The following is a 27,414-nucleotide window of genomic DNA, read 5'->3' on the forward strand; positions in this document are numbered from 1 at the left end:
ACAAGGTTACACGCCAGCAACACGCCAGCGTCACGGCACCGGGTCTCGTGACATCAGTCAGAGAAACGATTCACTGAACCTGATCCACACCTGCACCACCAGGAGAAGTGCTCTGGGGCAGTTCTGGGAAACCTCACATGGAATTGCACAGAAATGACAAATTCCCAGGCAATACTTCCTGTTCCTGCTGTCAATCCCCCCCCCCCCAACCGCTGAGGGGTCTGTTTGTGTTTCTGCGTCCCCCCCCCTTTGCTAAAGTTCCACTCTGCTGTGCCGGTTCCCCTCCACTGCCATTGCTGACAGGCGGCGGTGTGCGGCAGGCCGTCACACCACGCCGTGATTACTTTCTCCTCCCCCCCCTCCTGCCTTCGCCTCACTACAGTGCCCATAATCACAGCCCCCCCCCCCCCCCACGCCCCAAGTGGAGGCGGCTGACATATTTAGCTGTCAGCCTGCTAATTCAAAAAACAAGCAAACAAATGAGAAGCTCACCGGTGCGACGTTGTAGGCCAGCAGCACGTGCTTCATGTCGGGCGACACCTCGTACTTGCTGGCTTTGTACATTTCCTGGGAAGCAGAGGAGACAACGAGATGAGACCTTCAACCATGCGTGGTCTTTTTTTCATTAAACTGCTCATTAAACGACTGCGTTTGACGGATTGCTCGGCTCCGGAAGCAAACAGGAGTTGCGTTAATCTCTGCACTGGGGCTCGGTGATTTGATGGCGGACATAATGTTGTGTGGCGTCGACCCAGCTGCTGCGGCGCTGACGCCACAACTCCATCTCAACATTCAACACAACGGAGCCCCGAGTGGTAAACTACACAGCTTACATTTTACAACAATAATGGATCATTCCATTAAGCTTTGTAATAAAAAAGAAAAGAAAAGAGCTGTGGGTGCTTTGATTTGCTGATGTAATTAGAAAAAGTTTTTTATTCAAATTCATTCACAGCGTTGTGTGATCGTGAGTAAGGAAGAGAAAAGACTTACAAACTTTTTGTTGTGAACCAGGATTGTCGTTTCATTGGTGTCGACGTTGTACTTGACGACGTCGCCGTCACGATTACGGTACAGCAGCTCTGAACCTGAGAGATGGAAGAAGGAGAGAGAGAGAGAATGTTAATAAAACCATCTTTTAATAAGACTCTGAACTCCACGTTATTAAACACAAAGAGGTTGACATGAGGCTGCCCACCTTTATTTGAAGTGTGTTGACCTTTTCATATATACTGTGTGTAAATGTCATGAGATAGAGATGCTGCTAATGGTTGAGAGGACGTGTATCACCTCTGCAAGGTCCGAGACAGTTTGAGACACTAGGTGGTTCTCTGAGCAATGTTCAATCCATAAATGTCAAATGTAAATAGGATTTTCAAACCAGAATGAATGATAAGTTGTTGATTATTGATTTAGTTTACAGCTTAAGAAACACGGTTAAGTTTCCTGTATCTCTTCAACGACATGAAAACAATCCCCTGGAAAAACTATTCAAACTCTTCATCAAAAGATAAATATGAGTTTCAGCTTTTATTTCTATGAGTTTAAATCAAGATGTGACTTGTGAAGACGTCGTTCTTGTTTAAAAGATTAAAAGAATAACACAAAGAGCAGAGAGCTGTCTGCGCAAGAAGCAAAACAATCTATCAAAGCCATTTCACACACAAAGGGAAGAGCCAACGATTTGTAAAATTCATGAAAAACGAGAGGAGGCACTGGTGCACTAAGCTGCAGCCATGGAACGTATTGACCGAAGACGACAACAGCTGCATTGTCAGAAGAAGAAAAACCTGAAAACAACCGTCAGCGACATGAGCCCCGACCTCCTCAGAGCAGCAGGGAAGGTTTCACACAGCCACGGAGAAGTTTGAGAGCAGGAATATAAAAGCACGGATTGCATGAGCTATGAGAATCAAAAGGTCACATTGGACTAAAGGTTCTGGGGCTGCAAAAGTTTTATGGAGAGATGTGAACAAAGTTTGAGAATCAAGATATTGATATGAATACACGTATATACTGGTTAACATATACATTTGTAATAAATTACTATAGATAAACAGAAAACACAAATGAAACTTCAATATGTAATTTGATTTCAAGCATAAAAGCTAACACAGAAATGTCTGTGAAACGTTCATATCTTTAATCCATCAAACAATAACCTGAACGGATCTATGTAAGTAATGTGCTCTTGAATCTGACCCAGTGAAAAGGCCCAGTTTCCATTACATCTGAATTCAAAAGCTTCCAGCACAAACACAGAGGAGCCAGGGGAGGAAACCCCCTGCAGGCGGCCATCATGATCCAGATGTATGAAGGTTCACGCAGCTCTCCATCCGTCAGGCCGCTATCAAAGAAGGAGAAGTTTAATCCAACACGTGGCCCCTTTCACCTTCACTCCACCCGGGCGCTCCTCTGCCTCATTGCTTCCCCTGATCCAGGCGCCCGAGCAACCCGGCCATTCGGTGCGGTAATTAGAAGCCAGAGATTGTTACGCGGCGTGCTCTCTATCCGCCGGCATATCTAATTGTCCATTAGAGGCGACAGAATTACCATCACAATGCGCTTTAATTCAGAACGTGCTTGCGAGGGCAGTTTCAGATCAGCAAAGCCAAACGCCCCTCCGACTGCTTTTGTACAAGAGTACAAAATGGAGCCCTTCATGTAAATCGCGGTGGTGAATAATGGGTATTGCATTTTTTCCACCCAGCTCCATTATTTTATGTTTGACTCCATTTGGCATCTTGATTAATGGGCCTCTTTTTATACGTATAATATGGTAATTGCCATCGCTGGGGCCTGAACGGGTGAGAAGACAGATATGATGGTGCTGAACGAGTGGTCGGAGAGATTGACAGGTCTTCAGGTTTCTACTTTTAAACTCTCAAGGACCTGCATCTCTTTAAGGAGCCTTTCTTCATCTTTGTTTCTCACCGAACCGCTGATCTTCCCCTTTTATCCTCGCACCCCGAGACACAAGATACACCTCAGATCTTTCCAGTGCTTCCCACCGCTGCCCTTTCCGTGAGCCCCCCCGCTGCGCTCATCATTTTAGACCTTATCATTGCTCCGTCTCCAATCCTTTGTTTCCGGCTCTTTTCAAAAAGCAAGTATTCTTCCACAGCACCCGGGGCTTTATGCCGTCCCTTCAGTCCATGTCTTATCTGGATGCTAAGACCCCTTTATTTGCCTTTGTGGGATTATCAATAAAGGTTGACCTTTCAAATTCTGGCTATTTATCCATACTTCTGCGTTTTAGTATGGAAATGGCCTTTACAACGTAAATTATTTGTTTTATAGAGAGCGTTTTGGATCTGTATCAGTTTTAATCCTTGTCCATACTAACACACAGTTTGAATTACAGATTGTTTGAGTAATAGCCCGTCTCCTACACATGGAAGCAGTTGTATCATGGTAAAATGCAGATGTTTGGGATCAATCCTCCATGATTTGCTCTACATTGCTAGACGAGGCTATTGCCAGATGTTTTCATCTGTCATGTGATTGAAGCTTGGCGAATCAGTGAAGGCTACATCATGACTGAAAAGACCCAATCAGCAATGGGTTATGAAAGTCCACGTCACGTTTTCCAAACATGGCCCTGCAGTTTTCATACTAAAACCAAGCTTCTCCCTTTTGGCAGCTCTAAAACTCCTGTGGACATCATGTGTATCTGTAGCAGGGTGAGTAGTTAGTATTATGGATGAAGCCTCAGAGACGTGATGTGGAAGATATCAGTAGCAGCTTCCTGCCCTGGATCTGTGGACACATTCACAACGGGGGGCCACATTGCCTCCACACTCCACGTTCAGGCCCTTCATACAGAACAGTGTGGCAGAGGTGTGAGTAAAAAGGGGCCGAGGTTTTCTGCCTCTCTCTTACCCTCACTCTCCTTCTCCTTCCTCCTGTACCTGTATCTGTTGTGCTTTAGCCCAGGGCTCTGCTTCCTCCTCTGATCTATACCGTTCCATGGCAGTATGTCTTATTAATACAGACTCCTGCCCCGGGCACGGCTCTAACCTGCAGCCTAACCCAGGGAGGCAGAGCCAGGACGGGGAAGGGAGGGAGAGCGGGAGGCAGAGATACCAGGAGACACACTCGAGTGAGGCTGAGAAAATAAAGAGGTTGTATGGAGAGCAGAATATAGGTCTTATCTTTATGGTTTTGTATTTTGGATCAGAAAATATTGGTTTTCATTTAGTTTTTCAAATTTTTGTTTGTGTCACGTGATAGAAACATCTTCCCCAGCCCCGCTTGTGGTTCAACCTGCGGACCGTCTCCTGTGGTTCTCTCACATGGGCTCCTCCTGTATTACTGAGGACTCTTCTGGAACCAGCTGGAGAGAGTCTGCAGAAAGTCTGGGGTTCAGTGCAGGTCTGAGAACAGCTTCTGTCGGCAGGTTCTCCTCTCAGGCTGCAAACGGCCCAAGACAACCTCCACGAGCAGGGTGGGGAGGCCCGTGTGCAACCTGAGGAGCAGAACTCTCAAAGCACTCAGCGGCTGCATTGTGTTTTCAGCTTTATTAAGGCTTTAGACTCGTTTTGGCCTCATGTGTAATATCACAGCTTAATTAAAAAAGACAGAACAGTGCAGCAAATCTAGTTCTTACTACGAGAAGGAGAGTTAAGTTACCTTCCACTGCACTGCAGTCAGTTCTACGAGTTGGACTGTTCACCATGTTGCGCTCTGCCCCTCGTAATGCAATACATAATGAATGCAGCTGCATTCACGCCGCTCAATGCATTCAGTGTTATCCTGAGTGGGTTTTGTACCAGTGGAGAGGAAACACAGTCCTCAGCAGACACTTACGGGTAGAATAGAGAAAGAGAAAGAAAGGAACCTGCTTCTGCACATTGTTGTAGGTGAGAGCTCATCAAGCTGGTTTAAAAAGCTTCTCCCACCTCCAGCGTGGAACTAATAGAAACAGATAAGAGGGACGGAATTTGTGCATCGCTGAGAGGAATAGAAAAATGCTACTTTAACGACCCCAACTTCAAACCCATAACCTCCACACAATACATCCCCGTGTGATTACAAATCACTGTCAGGCGGCTGCAGTGGGTTGTTTCTGTTCGGGGGGAGGGGGGGGGGGTCGCTGGCTGCAAGGTGAGCAGGGTCGCAGTGTTAACTTCTGGATGAAATGGGATTTTCCGTGTCCGTCCAGGTTGTTTGTCAACGCCCAAGGCTCCCGGTGATGACTGGTTTTGATAAAAAGCGACAGAAGCCGCTGGTGGAGAATTGTGGCGTCTGTTGGTGGCTCAATAAAATGAAGTTTCCAATCCGGTAATACACTCTTAAATCTCTGCCACCCTTTGAATTAGATAAGCAGTAAAATAGGTTCGTAAAAGAACTCAATGGGAGTTTTAATTAAAAATCTTGCCCCTCTTATATTTCTGGTAATTTATTTTGATTGGTGTGGCTCTCAGAGGAGGATTTCTCATAATGCAGCTGTCTGTGGTTTTCTCTGCTGATTCGGCAGCACCGAGGAATTTGAATTCCTCTACTTCTGACCACAAGAAGCTACGGCCAACGAAGATCTAGATCCAGTGTGTTTGTTTTTCCCACTACTGCAGCTTGATCAATACTTAAAAAACAGTGCTGGAGTCTAAACGGTGACCAAACCTAAACCTTTTACTTTAAATAGCCAGAACTTACGATAAGAAGATGCTTTATGAAACGTTTGTCTTGCCAAGGGAAATTGGAACTTGTAATTTTACATATTAACTGTTAAAAAATCCATTAAAAGTACAAAACCTCTTCTCTTAAATTGACATTATTAATAGAAAGCTGCTATTTCACGGTGGAAAAAATCGCATAGTGTTCCTTTAATAGTTTAAGTAATAAAGAGCTATATTGGCTCATATGAATTCAAACTAACCTTAGCACAATAGAGCTAATGATTATCACCACCTGAATGGACATGGTGCAAATAACAGCCAGCACCAAAACCTGAGGAGAAAGCGAAACGCCCTGCACGAGGTAATGATGCATCAAAGGAACTGTGCCAAGATCTGCAGAGTAAAAGTTTATGCCCCGGCAACACGGGTCCATTAAAGAAGCATCCAACGAGCCCAACCTTTAAATATGCCATGACAACATCTGTCGCGTGAGCCCGATAGGAAGCAGTTGTTTTAAAAGTAATCTGGGTGTTTTTATTCCAACGTAATGTAATGAGCAAACTCTAATTTCACAATATTGGCAACATAAACCTCAAGTTCAGCATCATTTTCCTCATTTAGAGAAGATAAAAATGTTCCCGATCTGTAATTAAAATCACGAAATGAAATAAATTACCACCGCGCTGCACGGAATATCCTTTCAAGTGTATTGCCTGGATGAGAGAGCAGCTCACAGAAGAACATTAAGTCCTCAAAAACTCACCAACTGTTCATCCAACTCCATCTTTCTTCCAAGACGAGTCCCAGGGGGGGAGCGAGTGAGCGTTTTCAAAACCCTCCATCAACTCTGAATAAGCTGCTGCCGCTCTTCTTTCTGGAACCTGGAACCTCGACTGCAATTAATCCCGAGAGCGACTTGGCGCGACTGATTTGACTTTCATGCCTCGGAGGTGACAATCATTCCATCAGCATCCGCCTGACGCTCACACGCTCGTCATAAATCCATAACCTCCGCTGAGTCCACAGCCTCAACAGCTTCATAGAGTCATATCAGTTCAAATCAGCCTGATCCTTACATTCAAATCTATCACAACAACCATAATAATGACAATAAACATCATAGCAGTGGTCGGGCTCTTGTGTTTTGTGTATTTTTACTTTCTAAAAGCTCCCTGGTCAATTACTTTTATAAATCTTATGAAAATGAGTGACTTATACTAATTATTTACGATTCACCGTCCACAAGCTCCTGAGATTTGCATTTGAATTCTGCAGGAAAATTACGTTAATGTGTTTCCGTACCCAAATCCTCCGGCTGGGCCTTGTGCTGCGAGGGGACGCCGGCAGCTTCTCTGTTGTGTCACACAAAACACAGCTAAGCTACGAATACTCGGTGATAAGGCGGCTCAAGTGAATTCAAAGCACTGTAAGTCAATTTCACGGATTGGATGTGGACGGCGTGTGCAGAGGGCGTTGTGGGGGACGCGGGTTTTGTCGATGCGCCAGCTGGAGATATTCATCCGCAGCAGGGACGCAGTGTGTGTCGGAGCATGTGCGGCAGCGGGAACACGGCAACATTCATTTAGTGCATCGGCGCTGCTTACACATCCTGCTTAGAGAACTGTGGAAGCACCAGAACATGCATATGACGAACAAAGAGCCTGAATAAAGTAATTAGGATTAGTTGGAGATGCTGAGAAGAGAACAACACAAAGAAAACCCACAGTTTGTGTGTTTGTGTGTGTGTTATACGACTGTTTTGTGTGTGTGTGTGTGTGTTTGTGTGTGTGTGTGTGCGTGGGTGGGTTGCGTTACTTCCGTTGCTAATTAACCACCTCGGTCGTCTCTCCTCCTTCAGGCAGAAACAAGACGGCACAAGTGAGGCTTTTCAACCAGATTTACTCACTGCTCTTTTGTGAGACTAAAATAAATTGCTAGATTCATGGAAATACCACCAGTACAACAACAACCACTGCTGCTGCTGGTGCTGCTGGTGTTATACTGGAAATCTAGAGAATAGGCCAAAAAAACAAACAGATTAAGTGAGAAATGATTTTGTCTACTTGAATCTGAAATCAAGTATCCGTGAGTTACAAAGAGAATATCAATAGAAAGTTTTTCTTCTGGTGCCGACACATCATCTCACACTTTGTGTTGTTTTTATTTGATTTCGGGATCTGTTGTTCATCTCGTCCACAGAAAATAAACACATCTTTCATTGATTTAAGATATTCAATTAATATTATAAAATATACTACTTTGTTATTTCTCACTTTTCCTCTTCTTCTATCATCTGCTTCACCTGCTATCTCCACTTTACCTCCATCTCTTCTTCTTCTTCTGCACATTCTCTCTTCCCTATACTATCATTTCAGAAGTATTTAAAATGTAGCTTATGTCGCTAGTTATGTTTTCTCTTCAGGTTGTGATCTTGACCCTACTTGAATTTGTCAGAGTCAGGGCTCATAGAGATTTAGAGCATAGAAGCAAAAAACAATCAAAAAAAATACAGTATATATACTTTATAAAGTATATTGGCCATTGGTATCAAAATCTACAAAGTGTTGGTCGTGCTCTGAGTTGCAGTCTGATAGTATACTTGTCTCGGTGGGTGTCAGACTTTAGTAGATTCTGTTTTTTGACATAATAAAAGAACCAGCATGATTTTGTAGTAATAACAACCTACAGCACACAGGACGTTTCATAACCTCAGGACCTTATCAACTAATGTTTTCTCCTCAGGTGTCAAGCTCCATCTAGTTCCTTCTCATAGAAGTTTAAGATATAAAAGTCCGACTTCATTTTTATACAGCTCTTCATTCTAGACGTGGATCTGAGGTTGTGGAAATTTCAGCAATTTGGTTTCTACTTTCAAAAGGTTTCTTCTGAGAACTCTGTGTTATGTAGAGCAGCGCAGTTGCTCCTGTATGAAAGGAAGCGACACAATACAGTAATCAGGACGAGGATCATGAAAGCTTCTCTTTGTCACAGGAAGAAAGGAATAATCTCATATTCCTATTCTTAAAGTGGACAAAAAGGACGGAAATAGCATGTTTTTCATTTTTTTGTTCCTTGGTCGCAAGTTTTGTTGAAGGAAACTTGGATCAAAGTCGATTTCCGGCTCCTCAGATGTGGGCTTGATGTTCTCAGCCGAGGAGCTGGGAGACTGCTGAATTTATCAGGAGACGCACTGAAGCTTCTGAATCATTGGAAAGAGTCTTCCTCTGCTCTTCAGTTCTGCATCAGATGCTGTTCTCGTCCGCTCCCGTCCCCGGTGGGATTAAGACACTGAGCAGCGGCGGAGTATCGTGACAGCTTGTTCCTGTCAAGAGACGAGTCGTTTGAAAAAGACGCCAAGATTTGAGTTTGTGCCACAAAACGTCTTCTCAGATAAAAAAAAAATCACGTCTCCTATTGATGCTGCAAAAAAACAAAGACGGGGGGGGGGCGCTGCAGACGAGGGTGACACAAAGTGAACACTGGATACTTAACAGTGTGTAAACGACGCTGCGGCAGTTTGATTCCCATGGAGCGGACAGGGGGTTAAAACGGGCGTGGGTGAGATTTCAGTGGTGTCTGCAATTCCATAACCAGGGAGAGTTAAGGTGATGGAGTCAGAGCACTATCAGAATTTAGATCCTCAGGATAAAGTTGATACAGTGAAAACACAACTTTACCACCACTGCTTCAGATATTAACAATATTTATAATGTGTGATATCACAGCAGGAAAGATTGTTTTTCTTCTGTCTGATTGAGAAATCCATTATTCTGCTAATTTACAAAGAATGCTTGGTTTTTAGAAGCTCCATTTGAAAGACATTGGTACCTTTTTATAATAATTATAAGAAATGTATGCTATTCAAATGTTATTTGATTTCTGGACATCACCAACTTTCCCCCACTGGCATCTCATGGACACCCAGGAAACCATTAATAAAAATCTTTATATTGATCGATGGACAAAAGTCCCAAGTTGCACTGAACCAATAAATTCCTTTAAATCCCGATACAATCGGCTGCAGGAGCAGAGACCACAGTCCTGGGAAACTTAGTGAGTAGCAGATAAAAAGACCCATCGTGATAAGTGCAGAATAAATTTAAGTTAATTCTGTTTCGACATGAGGAGGAACATTCTTCTTGGTAAAAATAACCTAATGTATGACCATTAAGGATTTGAGAGGTTATATTCAGTCCAGGGACCTGATTGATAGGTGGAGAGAACCTTGGGAAGGGAAAACATCAAACTGGGCTCCATTAGGTTTGGATAAAAAGAAATTCAATTACCGCCCCCCCACTCAGAGAAGCCCTTATTGAAAAAACCTGCGGCCAGTCCTGAAAGCATGGGGGCAGGTGGAGCCGTGGGTCGAGTAAAAATGAGAAACTAACGAAGATGATATAATCAACTCTCTCCGTATCTATTTCCTCCTCCTCCTCCTCCTCCTCCTCCTCCTCCTCCTCCTCCTCCTCCTCCTCGTCAGGGTAAGTCTAAAGATACACTAGGAGGAGATGAAAGAGCGGACGGCTTTTTAATGACGAGTCTTGTTGGCTGCTCTATGGATTCCTTCAAAGCGCCTTCTTGTCTTTGTGCATTTAGGTTCAGGGATTGTTGAGCAAGAAAACAAGCACAATTAGTTTTATCTCATTAACACGATTTCACATCATTCAACCGCTAGTTGTTCTGTGAGATACACGCTTCTCATTACAAGTGGAGACCAGATGTTGTCTTCCAGATGTGTACAGCGCTCACACTGTTTCGAGATATTTGCCGACGCTCGTTCAAGCGTGATCGATTTGTTTACAACTTTTTGTGGGTCACAGCTTGAAACGGCAACACATCCGCCACACAAGAGACGCCTCATCCTCCAGCACACATGGGAACCTGCAGCCAACACAAACACTGGAGTCAGCCGGACGGATCCTCGGCTCGGCATCCGGGATCCAGAGGAGCCGCCTCTTCCACTCGCTAATGGAATACATGCAGGGTTTCAGCTTTTCTGATTAGAAGCAATAACAGAGGGGAAGAGTTTCTGTTGTATCCAGGGTTTGAGTCGGAGGTTTAACAGCTGCGCCGCTTCCAGGAGCCAGCTTAGATGCCCGTGATTGGAGGAGACAGCTTCGTCAGGCACGAGAGAGGACACCACATCCACCTCATTAATCCTTCAGCTGCACGTATTCCTCACATCTCAGAGCCGTGATCGTTCTCCTCACTGCAGCTCAGACGGGTGAGGCTGGGATCCAGTCGCTGTTGTTGTTGTTTTATTTACCTTTAGTAGAATTCTCTCTCATGGGCCCCCCCGCGGAGCTGCCGCTGTTTACGCTGTCGCAGCTCCGAGGTGTAAAAAAAAAAAAAGAAGAAGCAATCCGAAATTGATGGTGATGAATTGTAAGAATAGTGTAGCAGCAGCAGACACACACAGTCGTTGATCAAAGAAAAACGAGGGTTGTGGTCACAGGTAATTGAGCGACTATTGAAGCATATGGATTACATCGCAGGGAGGACTGTCTCACAGCAAGGACACACACAAACACACAAACACACAACACAGGAGATAGATGGTGCACAAAAAACTAAGAAGAAAGTGAAGAACAAACAACTCTGATTGTTTCAGTAAATGTTTGGTTTGCTGCAGGTTGAATTGAGCTGCTCAAATGCTGAGGGACTTTAGAAAATGTTGGTAAACTCCACCTCACACAGTGCGAGGGAATCGTCTGAGAGGGAAAACTGAAGCTCAGGATTTACCTGCTCACACTGGACTCACACTGGACTCACACTGGACTCACACTGAGCTCACACTGGACTCACACTGAGCTCACACTGGACTCACACTGGACTCACACTGGACTCACACTGGACTCACACTTGACTCACGTTGTGTCGGCACACGTTCCCAGAGTCGCAGTTTGTTTGAAAGGCAAAATCTTTTAGGTTTTCTTTTAAAGACGTTTATTGAACTAGCTTCTCTGACTTGGGAGCAAAGTATGCAAAAGCTGCATACCCGATTTTCTTTCGACTGTTGTTATGAGTCGTTCACATCTCTCCCTGCATCCCCTTGTAAAACAAACGATGCTCAACAATTTTAAAAATCGTGTTGTCTCTGAAATGTGTTGCAAAACTCAGAAATCAAGTCAAAATCTGTCCTAAATTCATGTTTTTGTGTATTCCTCGCCTTTCAGCGTGATGCATATTTACACACATTACTTGCCATTTGCTATGAAGCAAGAGGTAGAAATATGAAATTAGAGGAAACACTTTTTCCAAGTGTAATGACTGAAATCGCAGCTCTAGAAGCTGAACTCTGGACTATGTGTATTATTTGTGTTGGGTCGCTCTGTATTCCTCACACAGCTCAGCTCCTGTTTCCTGAGGCGCTGGAACACACCGACTCTGTAGCTTAGTGTTGTCACTGTTTTTTGTGTGTGTGCTTTGTTTGTGCTACATCTGCTCCTTTGTGTTTTAAACACAGCTGATGTCAAACCCTCCTCAGAGTTACCTGCGTTCTCCTCTCTCCTGACTCTGATTGGTCCACAAGTACAAACGAGGACATTAACTGTCCAATCGGATCATTGTGATGCTGAAGAGTTTCCTGTTAAATCACTTTTAGCTTCATCTCATCCAAGCTTTGAAATACCTATTTATGAAGTACTTCTTCATCAGAATGCATCAGAGTATTACAATTATTTGTCAAGTATCTGCACAGTCTCTGTTTTTGATTTTCCCACAACCGATAAAACGAAAATATTGCTCCTGTAAGAATCCTTTAAAACAGCCCGGCACCAGTTTTAATGTTCAACAGGATTATGACTTACTGCTGATCCATTTGGCGCTGGGGTCGTGAACCTTGCAGTCTTTCCTGAACAGGTCTCCCACCGTCACCTTGCCCTTGAGAGCCAGACGGTTGTCCTCACCTGCAAAGGAACAAACAGACAACTCAGCATCTCTGTGTGCAGCGACTACACAAACTCAGAAAGCTAGTTTTATGCAATTTAAATAAAATCTTAGTCTAAACGTTGGTTTGTAGATGGCTGTCATCTGCATGTTGTCAATTCAGTGATGGCATTCGCTAACTTTTTGGAATAAAGTCCGTAGAAATAAGTATTTACGCTTGAATGAAGAAAATAAATAAACTACTTCCTTCAACTCAATACCGTTGCTGCTGGAATATCATTTAGTTTACTGTTATTTAATGTTATATATTGTTATATTGTCAGAGGTGAAGAATGCAGAAATCCTTCCTCTTCTTTTTCTCCTGCTATTGTTTAATGTCGTCTCAACTTCTGTGGATCGCATGAACATCTATAAAGTTAGAAAAAAATATTTAAGTCTGAACCATAAAGAAAAAACAAGGTGTCAGGATGAAACTGAGAGAATACATAATGTTCTCTCAACACCTTTTGATCTGCAGCCGCATCTTAACAAGTTTCTCCTGCAGGTCGGCGACTGTTCACCTTGCAGAGAATAAAGAGCTGAGGCAGAAATAATAAAAAAGAGATGACAAATCGAGCAGAAGCAGAATAACCTCCCAGAGGCCTCTGATTATAACTCCTGCTTCGTCTGATCATCGTGCATATTTACAGCAGACGCATCCTGCAATTCATTTCAGCTTAATTTCATCCATCAATGCTCATCACATCAGCTCCAGCTCCGTGACGTGACTCATTTCACCTCCGCGCACGCTATTGGACGATAGGAAGCAAAGATGCAATATACATGACTGGCAAACTCAATTTGAAATCACATCCTTGCGTTGCTTTAACTTCGACGGTTTCCGTCTCCCCCCCCCAGCAGGACGCGGTGGTTGACGGACACGCTGGTGTCCACGGGGATCAGACCTGTGATATTTTGGATTGTTTTTTTTAAAGTGTGATGTTTAATCCCTTTGCTTTTCCCGTCCAGCTGTCATTCTGTTTGTGAGAAAACATTCTCTTCACCTGCAGTAGTATGAAAGCATATTCTGTATTTTGAGTACACACCTAGAGACACAGACACACACACACACACACACACACACACACACACACACACACACAAGAGAAGAATAAAAATAAAAAACAGAGCCGTGAAAAGGAAAATAACAGGCGCCGCTGCGTGATGTCTGAATGGGAGGAATAATTCCGTGGTAACCAAGGTTATTAAATTCCATTTCAGTAGAAAATAAAAACACATGTATTCATAAGAGCTACGAGCCATGTTCAGAGGCTGCACACGCAGATAGCAGCGGCAGAAAGAACAAGCTCCGGCCGTGATGACAACACACATCTGTTTAGAACTCCCACTCCTCTGGTGTTAGACATGAACGCTGCTTTCTAAACCAGGATGTATGCATCTTGTAGGTAAATTATTCAAAGGTTATATATACACAGGATTGTATTCATTAATTCTTCCTTTTATTGGGGGTTTTCATGGTCCGTATAAACCAAATGAAACCATCTTAGGACTTAGAATGAAAGATTAAACCTCCCTGAGGCCTGTACAGCAAATAAATTAACGGAAACTAAAGAAAGAAAGTTGCTTTATACCCAAATAAATAATGGTCGTAGAGTTTCCAATCTAACACTTTCCAAAAGTGAGTCTTTCTATCCTGTATACGTCATAAATATTACTTTCAATACAAAGATTCAGCAACGTACTCAGCTACATGAGCACATACTTCATCTGAGCTGCTTTTAGAAGCCTGTTCAGCTGCATATGCATGTGTGTGCATGTGAGTGCACGTGAGTCCGACCCTGTGAATAAACCCAGATGGCAGAGTCCAGTGTGAAGTGCGGTGAAAGGAGCTGCTTCTCTCTAAGTGTTTGTTTGGATGTGAAGAGTCAGACGTGAACCAGAAATCTGTTCTTTGTGTTGATTCTACGTCTCAGTCCTCAAAACACTGATAACATCCTTCACCCCCTCTTCAATATTTAAAACACGACGGTGAGAGTGTGAAGTCGAACTAAGAGAGGTTATTACCTTCATCTGTAAACACATGGCCCGACTTTACAGGAGTGAGAAAAGGCCGAAGTAACGAATAGTCTGAAGACGTGTTTCGATATCTGTACGTAAAATGATCTCATCGCCTTGGTCAGAAAGCACATTGAATTATTTTAGGGATAGAAAGACAAATGAGTCATAGGAAGAACATACGTGTTTCAAAGTTTTAAAGCAACTTCCAAAAAAAAATAGATGAGAGCAAGAGTGAGAGAGAGAAAGAGAGAGAGAGAGCACGCTCGACTCAAATAATGGCGTTCAACAAAAGAAAGGCCAGGACTAAGTGTTTCTTTAAAACTTTTTTCTGTGCAGCGCTGTGGAGCCGGAGCTATCAGCGGGCCGACCATTATGTGGAACTGACACCGTCTATTGAGACCCTGAAGAATGAAAAAGCTTTTAGACGAGTCTGAGGATCCATAAGGCTTCATGACCCGCTGGGTGCGTTCAGCTGCCGAGCAATCACATCCCATTTTACATGTTTGAGCAGCCGATGATTTTTCCCGCACTACACGGCCGACATATTTATTTAAAAATCACGCAGCACTTTAGGTTCTCAGACTCAGGAAAAAAGGATTTCAGATACTTTCAGCCTGACTTCTATAATAGCTATGATAAGCTTGTGGTGTGATTACCTGGTTATGTAGTTCAATTCAATTTAGTTTTATCTCTATAGGGCACAGTGTAAGGTCGACGCCTAACAATCAACTGCACCTCTGACTAATGTTAAAGATGGAAACAGGTCATTCACATCAAGAAAAGGAAGGTTTCAGTCCATACATGTTTTTATCCAGACCCAAATGAGGTCACTGTGACCTTTAACCTTTGACCTTTGAAATCTACTCGGCCTCATGGTGTTTTTAAATGAGCCAGTTCACAACTAATTGCCTCTGGCCACTGGCTGTTGCTGTGGAAGCGTAATTAAATCTGAAAGACAGATAATTAAAAGCAATAGTGATGTCAAGTAGATGTGATCTGTAGTAAATCGTGTCAAAACACAACCCAGTTACTTTAAGCTTTGCAGATCATTCAATGTAGCAGCGGTCAAAGAAGAACAGCTGAACAATCTTTATCTAAAAACACTCACAACAAATTATCAAACCAGGATTCAACAGCTTCTTCTCTGCATCTTTCATCTGCTGCAGCACCAAGAAGAATCTTTCCTGTAATCAAACCCTCTCGTTTCTCATCCTGGTGAAGCAGCTGTCGGAGAAACCGTCTTTAATAGAGAAGAGGAGGAGGAAGAGGAAGAGGAGTTTCTCAGAGAGAGTCTGGTAACACGGAGTAACACTACACATCTTCCTCTCGTCGCGTCACACACTGATTAATGAATCATTTTGTGATCGGAGGATTCTGAGACCCCACACGAGAGAATCGACACCAAGCAGCAAAATTCACGATTCAAGGACCGCGACCGCGTTTCTCAAATATTAGCGACGGATCACAAGAATGAGATCCGCACAGATTTAAAAGAAACATTTCAATATAACTGATTAATGATTCAAAGTTGAATATGTCTGACACGCAGTTCCCAGAGCACGTTCCCTGAGTGTTTGTGAATGACTTGTTTAGTCTGAGTGTCAGCTCGCTCTGTCTGACTGATCTCAGAACACACTGTGGAATTTATCTCTTTAATGTGACAACAATCATCCTCAGCACTGATTGGACGGCCGCATAGACAGGGGCCGATTTCTTTACTTCATTCTGCACAGAAAAGCATTAAAATCTCATATTTTCAGAAGCTGGAATGTTTGAATGTTGGTGTTTAATTAAAGAAAAATATTGAGAGACCATCATTATTATCTTTTAAATCATCCCACTCATTCATTTGCTTCTCGTTTTCCAGTTCATGTCACATCACTGAGCTCATCTCTCTGACAGAAGAGTTTATTAGCCCCACCGAGGAGGTGATGTTATCATCTGTTTGTTTGTTGGTTCATTTGTCTCTTTGATTGTAAGTTATGCAAAAACAACTGAATGAACTTCCACAGAACCCCTGGTGGTGGGATGTGGTACAGCTCAAGAAAGAACTCATCCAAGTTTGGTGTGAATCCAGATTTCTTTAACTGTGCGTTTATTTTAAAACTCTGATGGTTTTCCCAGCAAGTGATTCAGGTATCTGGTTGATTTAAAGGACTGATAGTGATATTTGTTGCAGCCTGACTGATTTAAGGCTCCTGATGGGCCTTGGTGGAGGTTTGTGCTCCACTGAGTCGTTTAAGTTTGCAGAGGGAGGTTTTTCTACCCGACTTTCCAGAAGGGCAGACATGTTTAAATGTGTAGTTAAGCTCTGGAAGCACCGGACCAACAGATGAAATCGTTTAAGCATGAGAGTAATGTTTGATTAAAGTCTTGGTTTTGGATGAAATGGAAAAATAGAACTGTCTGCTGTTGGAATTAAAAACAAGACGCTCTCATTAGAATTGTCTGTTTTCATTAAAAAACAAGACGTGTGAAATCTTCCTTGAGTGACGGGATAATATTGCACCTGTCACGTCGTCCTGTCAGAGTCGATAACAGAGCAGCGCTGCCGGAGCAGATCTCTGTCACATGCATCAGAGAAGAGAAGCTTTGTTTGTTTTTCTGTCAAAAATCAAAGAAATAAAAATAATTTGCATCCCAGAATTAAAGTGTTTTTAAAATTGCAAGAACGGAAACAATCACTTGCATCACACATCCGGTGTTTGTGTGTTTGTGTGTTTGTGTGTTTGCGTCATATTGTGCCTAACAGATGGACAGACATCGACTGATCCTCACTTCCTCTCCGATTTCATCACCGGGGACAAAAACACCTTTGAAGGCATCTGCTCGGTGCTTCGCTGGAGCTTCAGTGTGATTATCGGAGTCACCAGACTGTGAATCGGCTGCGGGGGGGGGGGGGGTCGTAACAGAGCAGCCTCCGTCAGATGTGGAGGTTTACAGGGGATAAACTCTGCATTTATAATACGTTGTGATTGGCAGATTCATGGGCTGAACACAGAGTACGAGTTCCTGGAAAGAGGAAGTTCTACATGTTTAAAAGTATGTTTCCTGTTCAGCTCTCTACGGTTCTGAAGTCACACGTCTATGCTGATTGTGAGAAATCGTTATAACGCTAGAACCATTGATTCAGGGATGAAAATATGACCTACAATCAATGTCATAACCCCAATACGATCAAAATTACAATAATGATAATCAACGATTGAGAGAACGCCTCTAAAGAAGCTGAATTCTGCTTTCGTGCAATAAACTGACTGTTTGTTTTCACCTGCACCAAATTACCCCAGCGTCCCGTCCTGCCACAGTTCAAGCTCCTCACTGTCACTCACACTGACATCCCTCCGTCTGACGAACACACGGCTGCCGATACCGAACATCTGACCTAGTTGTTCTGATGTACGGAGCAGAGCGGGCTCTTAGGAACCTTTAGACATCAGTTACAGCAGACGCAGCCTGTCAGAGGAGGGAAAAGTCGAGCGGTGTGCGTGTGAGTCTGCGTGTGCAGTGTGCACGTTGTTGTTGTTGTTTTTTTTCTTTCCTGAGAACAAAGTGGTTGTCAGGAGCAGTTAGAAAGTGGCCGGCCCGTCTGGCGGAGGAACATCCATCAACAAACCCTCCTAACCGAGTGGAAGCAACTCGCCATCTCATATCTCCTCAGCCGCACTGCTGCAGTCTGCTGCTGCTCGGGGGGGAATGAGAGTCAAATGAGTTGTTGTGATTGACTGCTGGGTGTAGCATTTAAAAAAAGACTTGCACTAATTTGTATGTAATTAAGCCCTTGAGTTGTTTTCCTGAAATGCAGAGCAAAGATCCGCGTTGTGTGTGTGTGTGTGTGTTTATGTTTTTAAATCGAGCTTAATCTTTGTTGCATTATCTGAAATATTCATAAAACGAGACAGAGACGCAGCCCTGAGACATTTTCCTGCTCTGCAAAGTCGTCTATTTCAAACAGATAAGAGACCAAACGTTCTCTGATTGATTTACAGAAGCAGCAGAGGAGGGTTTTTCCATCATACAGCATTTTTTCAACTATGTGAAAAGAAACAAAAAAAAACGGAGAATATAAAAATCTGTGCTACGCCTGTAATTGTGGTTTCACTGCCGGAGAATCAAGGCCTTCCTTTCACAATCATTCGAGAAGGAATTCATCTTAAGAAGGAGAAGAGACTCATCCAGAGACAGGAGCCGGAAGAGAAAACCACCAAATGCATCTGAGGAGATCCTCATGGAAAGTGTGTGAAATATGATGTTTGAAAACCTGACGATGATAAAAATGTATTTCATATCCACACGTACTTCTCCATCTATGTACTGGTATATTCAGTCTGAAGGTAAGAAAGTTGTGGGCTGACGAGGGATTTAACAATAAGTTATAGATATGATTCACTAATTAGCAGCATATAGCCTCCATAGTTATCATAAATCAGATTGAGTGAAACATAAAACACTTCATCTCCGGATCAGGGCTTCGACTCTGTCTCACTTCCAGTTCCATGCTGGCTGACCTAACTGGTGTCTTCATGTTTAATTTACAGACATGAAAGAGATAAGAGTCTTCTCATCTAACTTGTGACAGGAAGGAGATCGAGTTTCTGTTCCAAAATGTTGAAGCATTCGCTCAGATTTACTTTCATCGAGGGACAGAGTCTGAATTATCGAAAAAATAAACAAATATTGATCATAGTTGAGGAAATACTGAAATACTGAAGGGTAAAACAGATTTCATATGTTCACAGGTCAAATAACCTCTCTACACAAACAACCGAGCGTCCTTGAGGAGTGATTTATGAAGCTGCAACATCCTGGAGCTCATCTGAGCTGCTCAACACATCTAGTTAATCCACAGCTACTTGAAATGGATTTGATGCGGCAAGAGAAAACATTTAAAAATATCCCAGATGTTTCTCAAATACCACATTCCCTCGGAAAACACTGAACTTTCCAGGAGACCTCGGAGCTGTGGCAGAGACTCGGCTCCTGTCGAGATTTGGCAACTCTGGTTTTTGATGCGACGACAGGAAACACAAGAGCGAGGTCCAAGCTGCAGACGCCACCTGCCCGGCCGCCGTCTGACGCTCCCGCTGCTGTGCCGTGTTTGGGAACGGGCACATTAAACAGCTCTAGTCCATCATAACAAACGCCACAGGACAGGAAGAGGGCGGCGGCCGGGAGGTGACGAGGTGTTTTGATCCTCGCTGCTTTGACACCTGCTGCACCGAGGTCTACGCCGGCGACACTCCGGCTCTGTCGACTTCTCTCAGGATGATGTAGAGAAACACAAGCTTGAATTGCTTTTGAAAACTTCCCTCCCCGTGCTTTGCCACCGAGCTCTGACATCTACATGCTGTATCTCTGAAACACGGACACGGCGACACCGTCTCTGTCAGTGAGGTATAGTTCACGCTCACTGATTTGGTTCTGGCAGCACATAAAACCAAACCAAGGACGTTTGTGCGCCTGAATATAAACAGACCACTTGCTGAATAGAGTTTAATGTTGTTCTGCAAACAGAAAAACCTGAAGGTCATTTTGAGATTAAACCTAAAATAACGGTGATATCCAAGAGGTGCAGAGTCCAAGGGTCAGAGTGCACGAGGCAGAGGAGACCTGCCCTTATGAAGAAAGAAATGTTTCACAAGCTGACTTCAATGAGGATTCCTGACCTTCACCACCCCCCCGTGCCTGAGTTAACTGGGACGTTCCCGTGGGTGACTCTGCAAATACCACACGAGAGCCCAGCCGACCAGGACAGAGACACACATCACTCTTTGCATTGTCCCTGCCCAGATTGATTGCAAAACCTAATGGGCATGTCAGTGCATAACAATCACTGTGTAAACAGAGCGATGCATGGTGGTGGTGGTGGTGGTGGTGGTGGTGGTGTGCCCCCCCAGCCCGGCCTGTGCCGTGTACCTGGTGTCAACAGGATGACGGAGGTGACGATCAGCGAGCAGATGACCAGAATGACAAGAAGGGCGATCGCTATTCCCTTCCAGTTCCTCTGCGGAGGGTTACTGCCCACCAGCTCCTACAGAGAGAGAGGGGGAGAGAGAGAGAGAGTGAGAAAGAGGGGAGGAGGAGAAGAGACATGGTCAGGAGGAGAAGAGACATGGTCAGAAACAGTAAAACCACTATCATCACAGGGAATCAGGGAGACAATTCACGGAGACGAAATGAGAACAAAATGACGGAGAAATTGAAAAGAACAATATGTGGGCTCTGATAAAGAAGCAGCAGGAATGAGAGGAAGTATAAATGACAAACTCATGAAAAGAAAGGAAAAGGGGGGGGGGGGGGGGGTCGGGGGGCTGGGAGGTGTCAGTCAAGGACGAACGTGAGTCAGAGTCGCAGCCTCTCGGCTCGAAAGGAGACGTGCCAGCGGCAGCACCAGCAGGAGGAGGGGGGGAAAGAGGAGGAGGAGGAGGGGGGGGGGAGAATTCTTAATGAGCCGAGCATCGGCGGCCATCAGCAGCAAACGAATGTGACAGATAAAAATGGAGCCCGAGACACGTCGGTGAATTGCACACTTGGAAACGAAGCAGGGAGAAGAAGGAGTCGGAGTTATGAGAAACCTTGAGGCCTTTTTTTTGTTTCTCCTTTTGTCTGACAACAAATGAACTTATTGCAGTGAAAGGGAATTAAAAAGAACGAGCACGGTGCTGGAGGAGGCGTCACCGCGAGATATGAAAGGAGAACAACAGGAGGAACTCAGCTTCAGGCTTCTTGTTCACACCCGAAGCCAAAGTGACGCTTCGGTGCATCCCAACCATGAGCTATGTGTTTGTGCCGGGAGCAAAGTGAGAAGAGCGAGTCACGTGAGAGGAGATGCGTAAATACAGGCATAGGATCCATATTTAGCTAAATTATTGTTTATCTTGCAAATTCATCATACAAAGACAATAATTATCCAACAAACGTTTCCAATATCTTCTGGAGTCCGAGCTGCAAATGACTGAGTCTCTATTGAATTGTGTTCCTTGTAGAGTTTGTGCCGCACCTCCGTGTCTCTGCTCTTAAATTCTTTGTCAACAGAAGCATGATGGTGAAACAAATGAGTCATTTCAGTGAATGAATGAAAAACCACCCGCGTGGCTTGGAACACAAAGCATCCCTTAAGGTTTCCGACCTCAGCTGTGGTTGTTGTTGCGAACGCACAGATAAACCAGAACCACTACCGGGGGGGGCTCTGCAGGGTAGGATCCAAAGCCCAGACTGTTGTGTGGAATTAATAAGTTCTTAATTAGTTTATGGAGGATGAAAGGAGCGAAGCAGAGCGTGTGCTTCAGGGACCTGTGGAGGGAGCGTTAATGAATACACACTCAGGCTTTAATGAAGCTGAATGTCTGGGCTATGAAGCAAACCTTTAAGTGACCTTGCTTCCACCTTAATTGAAAAGAGCCCAAGACATCATTAGCCCCGGAGATAAGAGCAATCAGGGCTATTTACCAGACTGCCCATTATCCACATTCATTAAAACAGGAACCAGTTAGTTAGCTGCAGAGCTGCGACGGCCACAAAGGAGAACACACGGCGGGCGGAGATGAAGAGGAAAACTAAAAGGCCCAGAAAGTTCGGAAGGCATTAAAGTTGTTCCCTGAGTAGGCGAAGGTGTCTGGAAACAGAAACTTTAAGATGAGTTAACGATAATTACTGAGTTATGAGGAGAGAAGCTACAGTTACTAGACGTCTGATATGCTTCTGCAGACCTGTACTGCAGGTTTAGGTCATGACTATTAGTTGGAACAGTTAATACGTTAACTTTGAAAGAAGGGACAGAGAACCATATATTTCCCAGAAGATGCCGGAAGAAGTTTTTCAAAGGACTTTGAATTCAACAGAACTCAACATTTCCTAATCATCAAACCCAACACAGCAATCCTCCTTAATGTTCGTGTGACAGTGAATTGATACTTGATTAACGAAACAAATAACTCTCGGGAACGACAAACGCACAAAGCTCTAAACTCAACTTTGTTACAGCTCAACAACGAGGCCACTTAAGAGCACAACATCGAATTTAGTGTCTAAAACACTGAAAGGAGATTCAAGGCTGGAACACAATGATGTGGCTGATGGATCCTCCTTGTCCTTTGCTTTCTCTCGTTCTGTGCTGAGCCATCTCTCCGGAACTATACATTTTTTATGAGAGTGGCACGAGGCCCACGGCTGATTAGAGCTGCTGTTGATACAGTAAGTGACGGACTGGGATCCACAAAGACGGGGACAGAATGGGGGGGAAACTGCTCTTTGGAGAGCGACTACTTACAAGCAACAATGGGATGCTCCATCTTTTTAAAGTGCAATAAAAGAAAAGACGGAAAATCCTCACGCAACGCTGAGCCATTACTGTTTTTGATGCGTTCATGGGAATGGCTCCGCTCTGAAGAAAACACAATGCTGGGCATGATTCCAACGCAGCGTCTTACATTTAACAATTTGTCTGAATGTGTGTATCTGAATCTTAAACAAATGCAAACTGCACAGCAACACAACCCTAAAGCAGATCTCTAGCTGGATGGGGACTGGCATGACTCATCATAAAGAGGTTCATGCGGTTCCGTTCCATTATCCGTTACACAAGAAGTGACGCAGGTGCTCGGCGAGGCGTCAAATCACAGAGCGCCACTCATTTCCAGGTGAAAGACCTGTCGTCACTCGACCTTTCTGAGGAGAGGAGGGAGAACGTTCAGGGGACGGTCCAGTGGTCAACAGAGAAGAAGCTCAGAGAAGCTGGAAGAGCTGGAAAAGCTTCTCTCGGTCACAAACAACATTTCTATATCGGTCTGTGTGGAAACAAATCGACCCTGGAAACCATCATGAAACATCTTCCGAGGCTCCTGTTATTCACTGGCATTGGATCTAGGATCTAGAACCTGCTGGGGGTCAAGCGTATCAAGTCCCCGATGAGTGATATTATATTTATTTTATGGCGATATAAAGAAGCTCTAATTATCAATCAATGCAGAGTGTGGTTGAAGCTGCACACGTCAATTCAGAGTAAAACACGCATGAAGGGTTAAACATGTACACAAGTGTTAGTAGCATATATTAAGTTTATACACACACACACACACACACACATGATTTAACCAGCGACAGAAACCCCACCAGGACCTTGCGGCACTGTTTCTCGGCTCGGTGAGAAGAAACCGTTCTTCAGCCTGGCTGAGGCAGCCTGACCTTGGCTGACCTTCCCAATCATGCCTCAGTGATCAGTAATTATAGTGATGATTGGACAAATTAGGGAGACCTTCTGCACTGAAGAGATGACAAGGTGATTACAAGTGACTGTGGGGAGGAATGAGGAATAAAACCAGATATGAGCAGAGCGAGATCAGAGCTTGCAGAATCAGTAAATAAATAACACAAAGGGAGGGGGGGGGGCTGCAGGAGGGTTCTCTGACAGGAGAGCTTGAAGCATGACCAAAATATGACAGATAGAAAGGAAAAAGAAAAAGTACAGGGACGCGAGATGGATCCAGGCCCCGAACTCGAATACAAACAAGATCCCGGTGTTTTCGAGTCCCCGGGAGCTGTCATGTTCAAATCTGCAGAGCATGAACAGACATCATCAGTGTTGATTCAGCCCCGGGAGTGTACGACTTGACGCAATGCCAGTGTTTCTCAGAGTACACAACTACCGAACCACAACAAGTCACACGGAGCACACGGCTCCTCGACCCACGATGCACCAGGAGGAGGCAACGGAAACAAGATCGGGTTCTTTCTCCTCTCGGTGCTGGAAGCAAAAGGGGCTCAGAGGCAAAATCAGCTTTCTATTGTTTAGGAACACACTTTTTAAACTACTATTCTACACAATATGAACGATATGAAGCGGCATTGTTTGGCTTTTTAGTGGAGACTTAAACTGTGGCTTCTGTTGGGCTGCAGAGAGCTCGTGTCACTGTGTGTGCAGACGTGACCTCACTGACCAAACCCTGGAGTATTCACCACGACCCCTGCAGCACCACAGGAGGTCAGAAAAAACAAAACAAAACATGTCCAGGCAGTTAAATCGCTCCCTAACCCTGAAAACGTCGCAGCTCAGCAACCAAACAAGTTGCTTTTCTCTGCAGTCCAATTCCCCAGAGTTCGTTCTGAATGCAGCTGCAGAGCGTTCAGCACGTAAAGCCCAGATCAGCCTCTTTTTTTAGTTTAGGTTCACAACAACACTGTTTCACCTTGTTTTTTGTTATTGTTTTAAACCACTTCCACATGTTCACACCCACACAACTACAAACCAACGTGTCCTTTTTCTGAATTAATCATCATTGCGGCGAAAGAAAGGAAAACAGGAAGAAAACCTGATTTTCTGTGAGACATGAGCAACATGAGAGCTCTATGGGCTGAACCGTAGTAGAAGGCTTCTCTCCGCTTTAGTAGCTCGAACTATAATGTGTTGCACGCACGTGTAGGCTTCATGTCTTCTCCCGGAGGATCAAATGATAATGTCTCCAGGCTCTGGCATTAGAAATGGTACAGGTCATTAATTCTGCTTCTCAATGAAAAACACTGAAGCCGCAGCAGAGTATCTGTTATCCAAGGGCCTGTGTGCATGTCGGCAGATTCTCTACACTTACACACATTTCCATCTGTTTAATTATACAATAGAGACGGTTAGTAGCGTTACCAGAAATACCACATTGTCATTAGGTTTGCATCTCAATGCACCGATGAGAGAGTTGAGGAAGAGGAGCTAAAGGAAGGGGGGGAAGCGTTGTGGAGCTGCAGAGAGGGAACACGAGCAACACGCCGCCGCAAAGAACAGAGTCATTTCCTTCCAACATCAAATGTGTTGCAGCAGCAGAATTTAATGAGCGTTTAACTTTCATGAAATGTGCTTTTAAGTCGTGCACTTATCGAGGGAGGCCCAGACGGGCAGCCCGAGGTTCAGAGGCTCGACCGACAGGACTAAGGGATCAAACCTGTGACCTTGTGCTGCTTAACAACAGATGCAAATCATCAAATAGTCAGAGCCGACGTGTCGCGGCACGGCGAGGTCCCACGCCATCTGATACACGGCGAGTCGCAACGCGGCGGCTGATAGCAGCGACACGTTTATCATGAAGCGTTTAGTCAACACGTTTATCTTTAAAGACTTCAAATGAGAGAAGCTGCTTGAGGCTGAAGGATGAGACACTTCACAGAGCTGAGGTGGTTTCTAACTGTTTTGCTCGTGTTGTCATTCCGCACAAATCATGTGTGTAATCAAAAAGAAAATATGAAAGTCACATTTTTTCGAAAGGGATTAAGAATTTGTTGTTTATCACTAAACATTAAATAACAGACAGATAGAATTTCATAAAGTTGAAGGTCCCGGGGATTGAACCACAGACTCTCTGGTTAGCGGACGACCCGCTCTACTTCCTGAGCCCCTGGACGACATAGAAGAAGAACAAACTGCACCCACCGTCTGTATTAATTTGCAGATGAGTTTTGGAAAACTAGGTTCCATCTGTCTATCACCTATATACCATCGATCACATGACCCTGCTCATCAATTTGCTTCTTTTTGCTTCAGAATACGTTTTTTTAATGGTTTTCTATAAATATTCATATTACTTGGGTCTTGTAACTTATGTCACGTCTCCGTATGAATAAGTGGTGAAAGGTCTCATTTCCAGCTCATTTCAACAGAGCAGAGATTCTAATCCTCAAACAGAGACATTCTGAATCCCTCCTTCTCTCATCCTCCTCCTCCTCCTCCCGACTCCATCCCGGAAGAAAAATAAGAGCAGATTAATCTCAGATCCAAATCCTCGCCTATTGTTTAAATGGTTTCAAGTGAAGATGGATTTTCTTTCATGCCTTCCCTCCGACCAGCCACACTTTTTTAATCTTTGAATGAAATATTCCAGATGGGTTGCCTGCTCCTGGTCTGAGCTCCACGGGGTCAGAGGTCACCGACGCTGTGCGACTGCATCCGAAAAACATTGGAACAATCTGGTTGTTATCGCAGCGATGGGGCTGTACATAAACAAGCTGTCCTGTTTGTTACACACAGCAGGAGAATTAATTTCCGAAAGGCCAGCGTATATATGCGTCTTAGTGGGTCTGTGTGTGTGTGTGTGTGTGTGTGTGTGTGCACATGTTGTTCTCTAGCATCTTCCGCCTGGTTTGTTTGATTTGCGACTGAATCCCTTCCAGTCCATTAGAGAGTTGCTGCGAGGGCTCCACCGCCGGCCGACCTCCCTCTGCACAGTCTGCACTAAATCACATCTCTTTAAAATAACATAGAGCAGCCGAGGCCAGCGTGAGCGGCTCCGTGCTGCCGTAACAAGGTGCCGATAAACCAGTGGGGATGTTTCCCACGTGTCACTGTGCCTTGTTGACTTGATTTACATTTGATGAAAGTTTTTCATTTTCTTTTATCTGAAAATCTGATTCACCACAACGAAACAAACAACTCGAGATAGAGACTTTCTTTACAGATGATTTCTGGTGCATAGAGACGCCAATTAAATACATGGACTTCCAATCATTCCCCATTTGTCACTATGGGAACAGAGTAAGATCTGTGAATGTCCCATTTGGCTGCTGCTCCACTGATTATGACAAACAAGTGATGAAGAAGAGCTTTTCTGTGATTCCTCATTCTCAACACGTAAATCCTCTTTTTCGGGAAACGAGAACAATACAACACAGAGTTTCTCCTCATGTCATCACTCTCCCTGTGGCGGTGTGTGTGTGTGTGTTTGTGTGTGTGTGTGTGTGTCTGTCTGCACGTCCTGTACGCCGAGACAAAATGTACCCGGAGAAATGTGTCTGTGGCCCAGATGACTCCAAAGATTTACCTTCATCTCTAAACTGCATCAGTGTCACGAGCTACACGCCGGAAGATAAATGA

General features: G+C 44.2%; 1 protein-coding gene across 2 annotated transcripts in view; it reads right to left on the reverse strand.

Annotated features, from left to right (window-relative positions):
* Positions 1-27,414, reverse strand: part of dpp6a (dipeptidyl-peptidase 6a) — a 105,928-nt gene that overhangs the window by 24,858 nt on the left and 53,656 nt on the right. For both annotated transcript variants that reach the window (XM_062379092.1, XM_062379093.1), the window contains exons 2-5: positions 20,481-20,595; positions 12,428-12,526; positions 994-1,088; positions 493-567 (exon numbers count right to left, since the gene is read on the reverse strand). In XM_062379092.1, coding sequence (XP_062235076.1) covers positions 493-567; positions 994-1,088; positions 12,428-12,526; positions 20,481-20,595 — 384 coding nt within the window. The remainder of the gene's footprint in view (positions 1-492; positions 568-993; positions 1,089-12,427; positions 12,527-20,480; positions 20,596-27,414) is intronic.

Source organism: Platichthys flesus, chromosome 21 (assembly GCF_949316205.1).
Source record: "Platichthys flesus chromosome 21, fPlaFle2.1, whole genome shotgun sequence".
Classification (NCBI taxonomy): Eukaryota; Metazoa; Chordata; class Actinopteri; order Pleuronectiformes; family Pleuronectidae; genus Platichthys; species Platichthys flesus.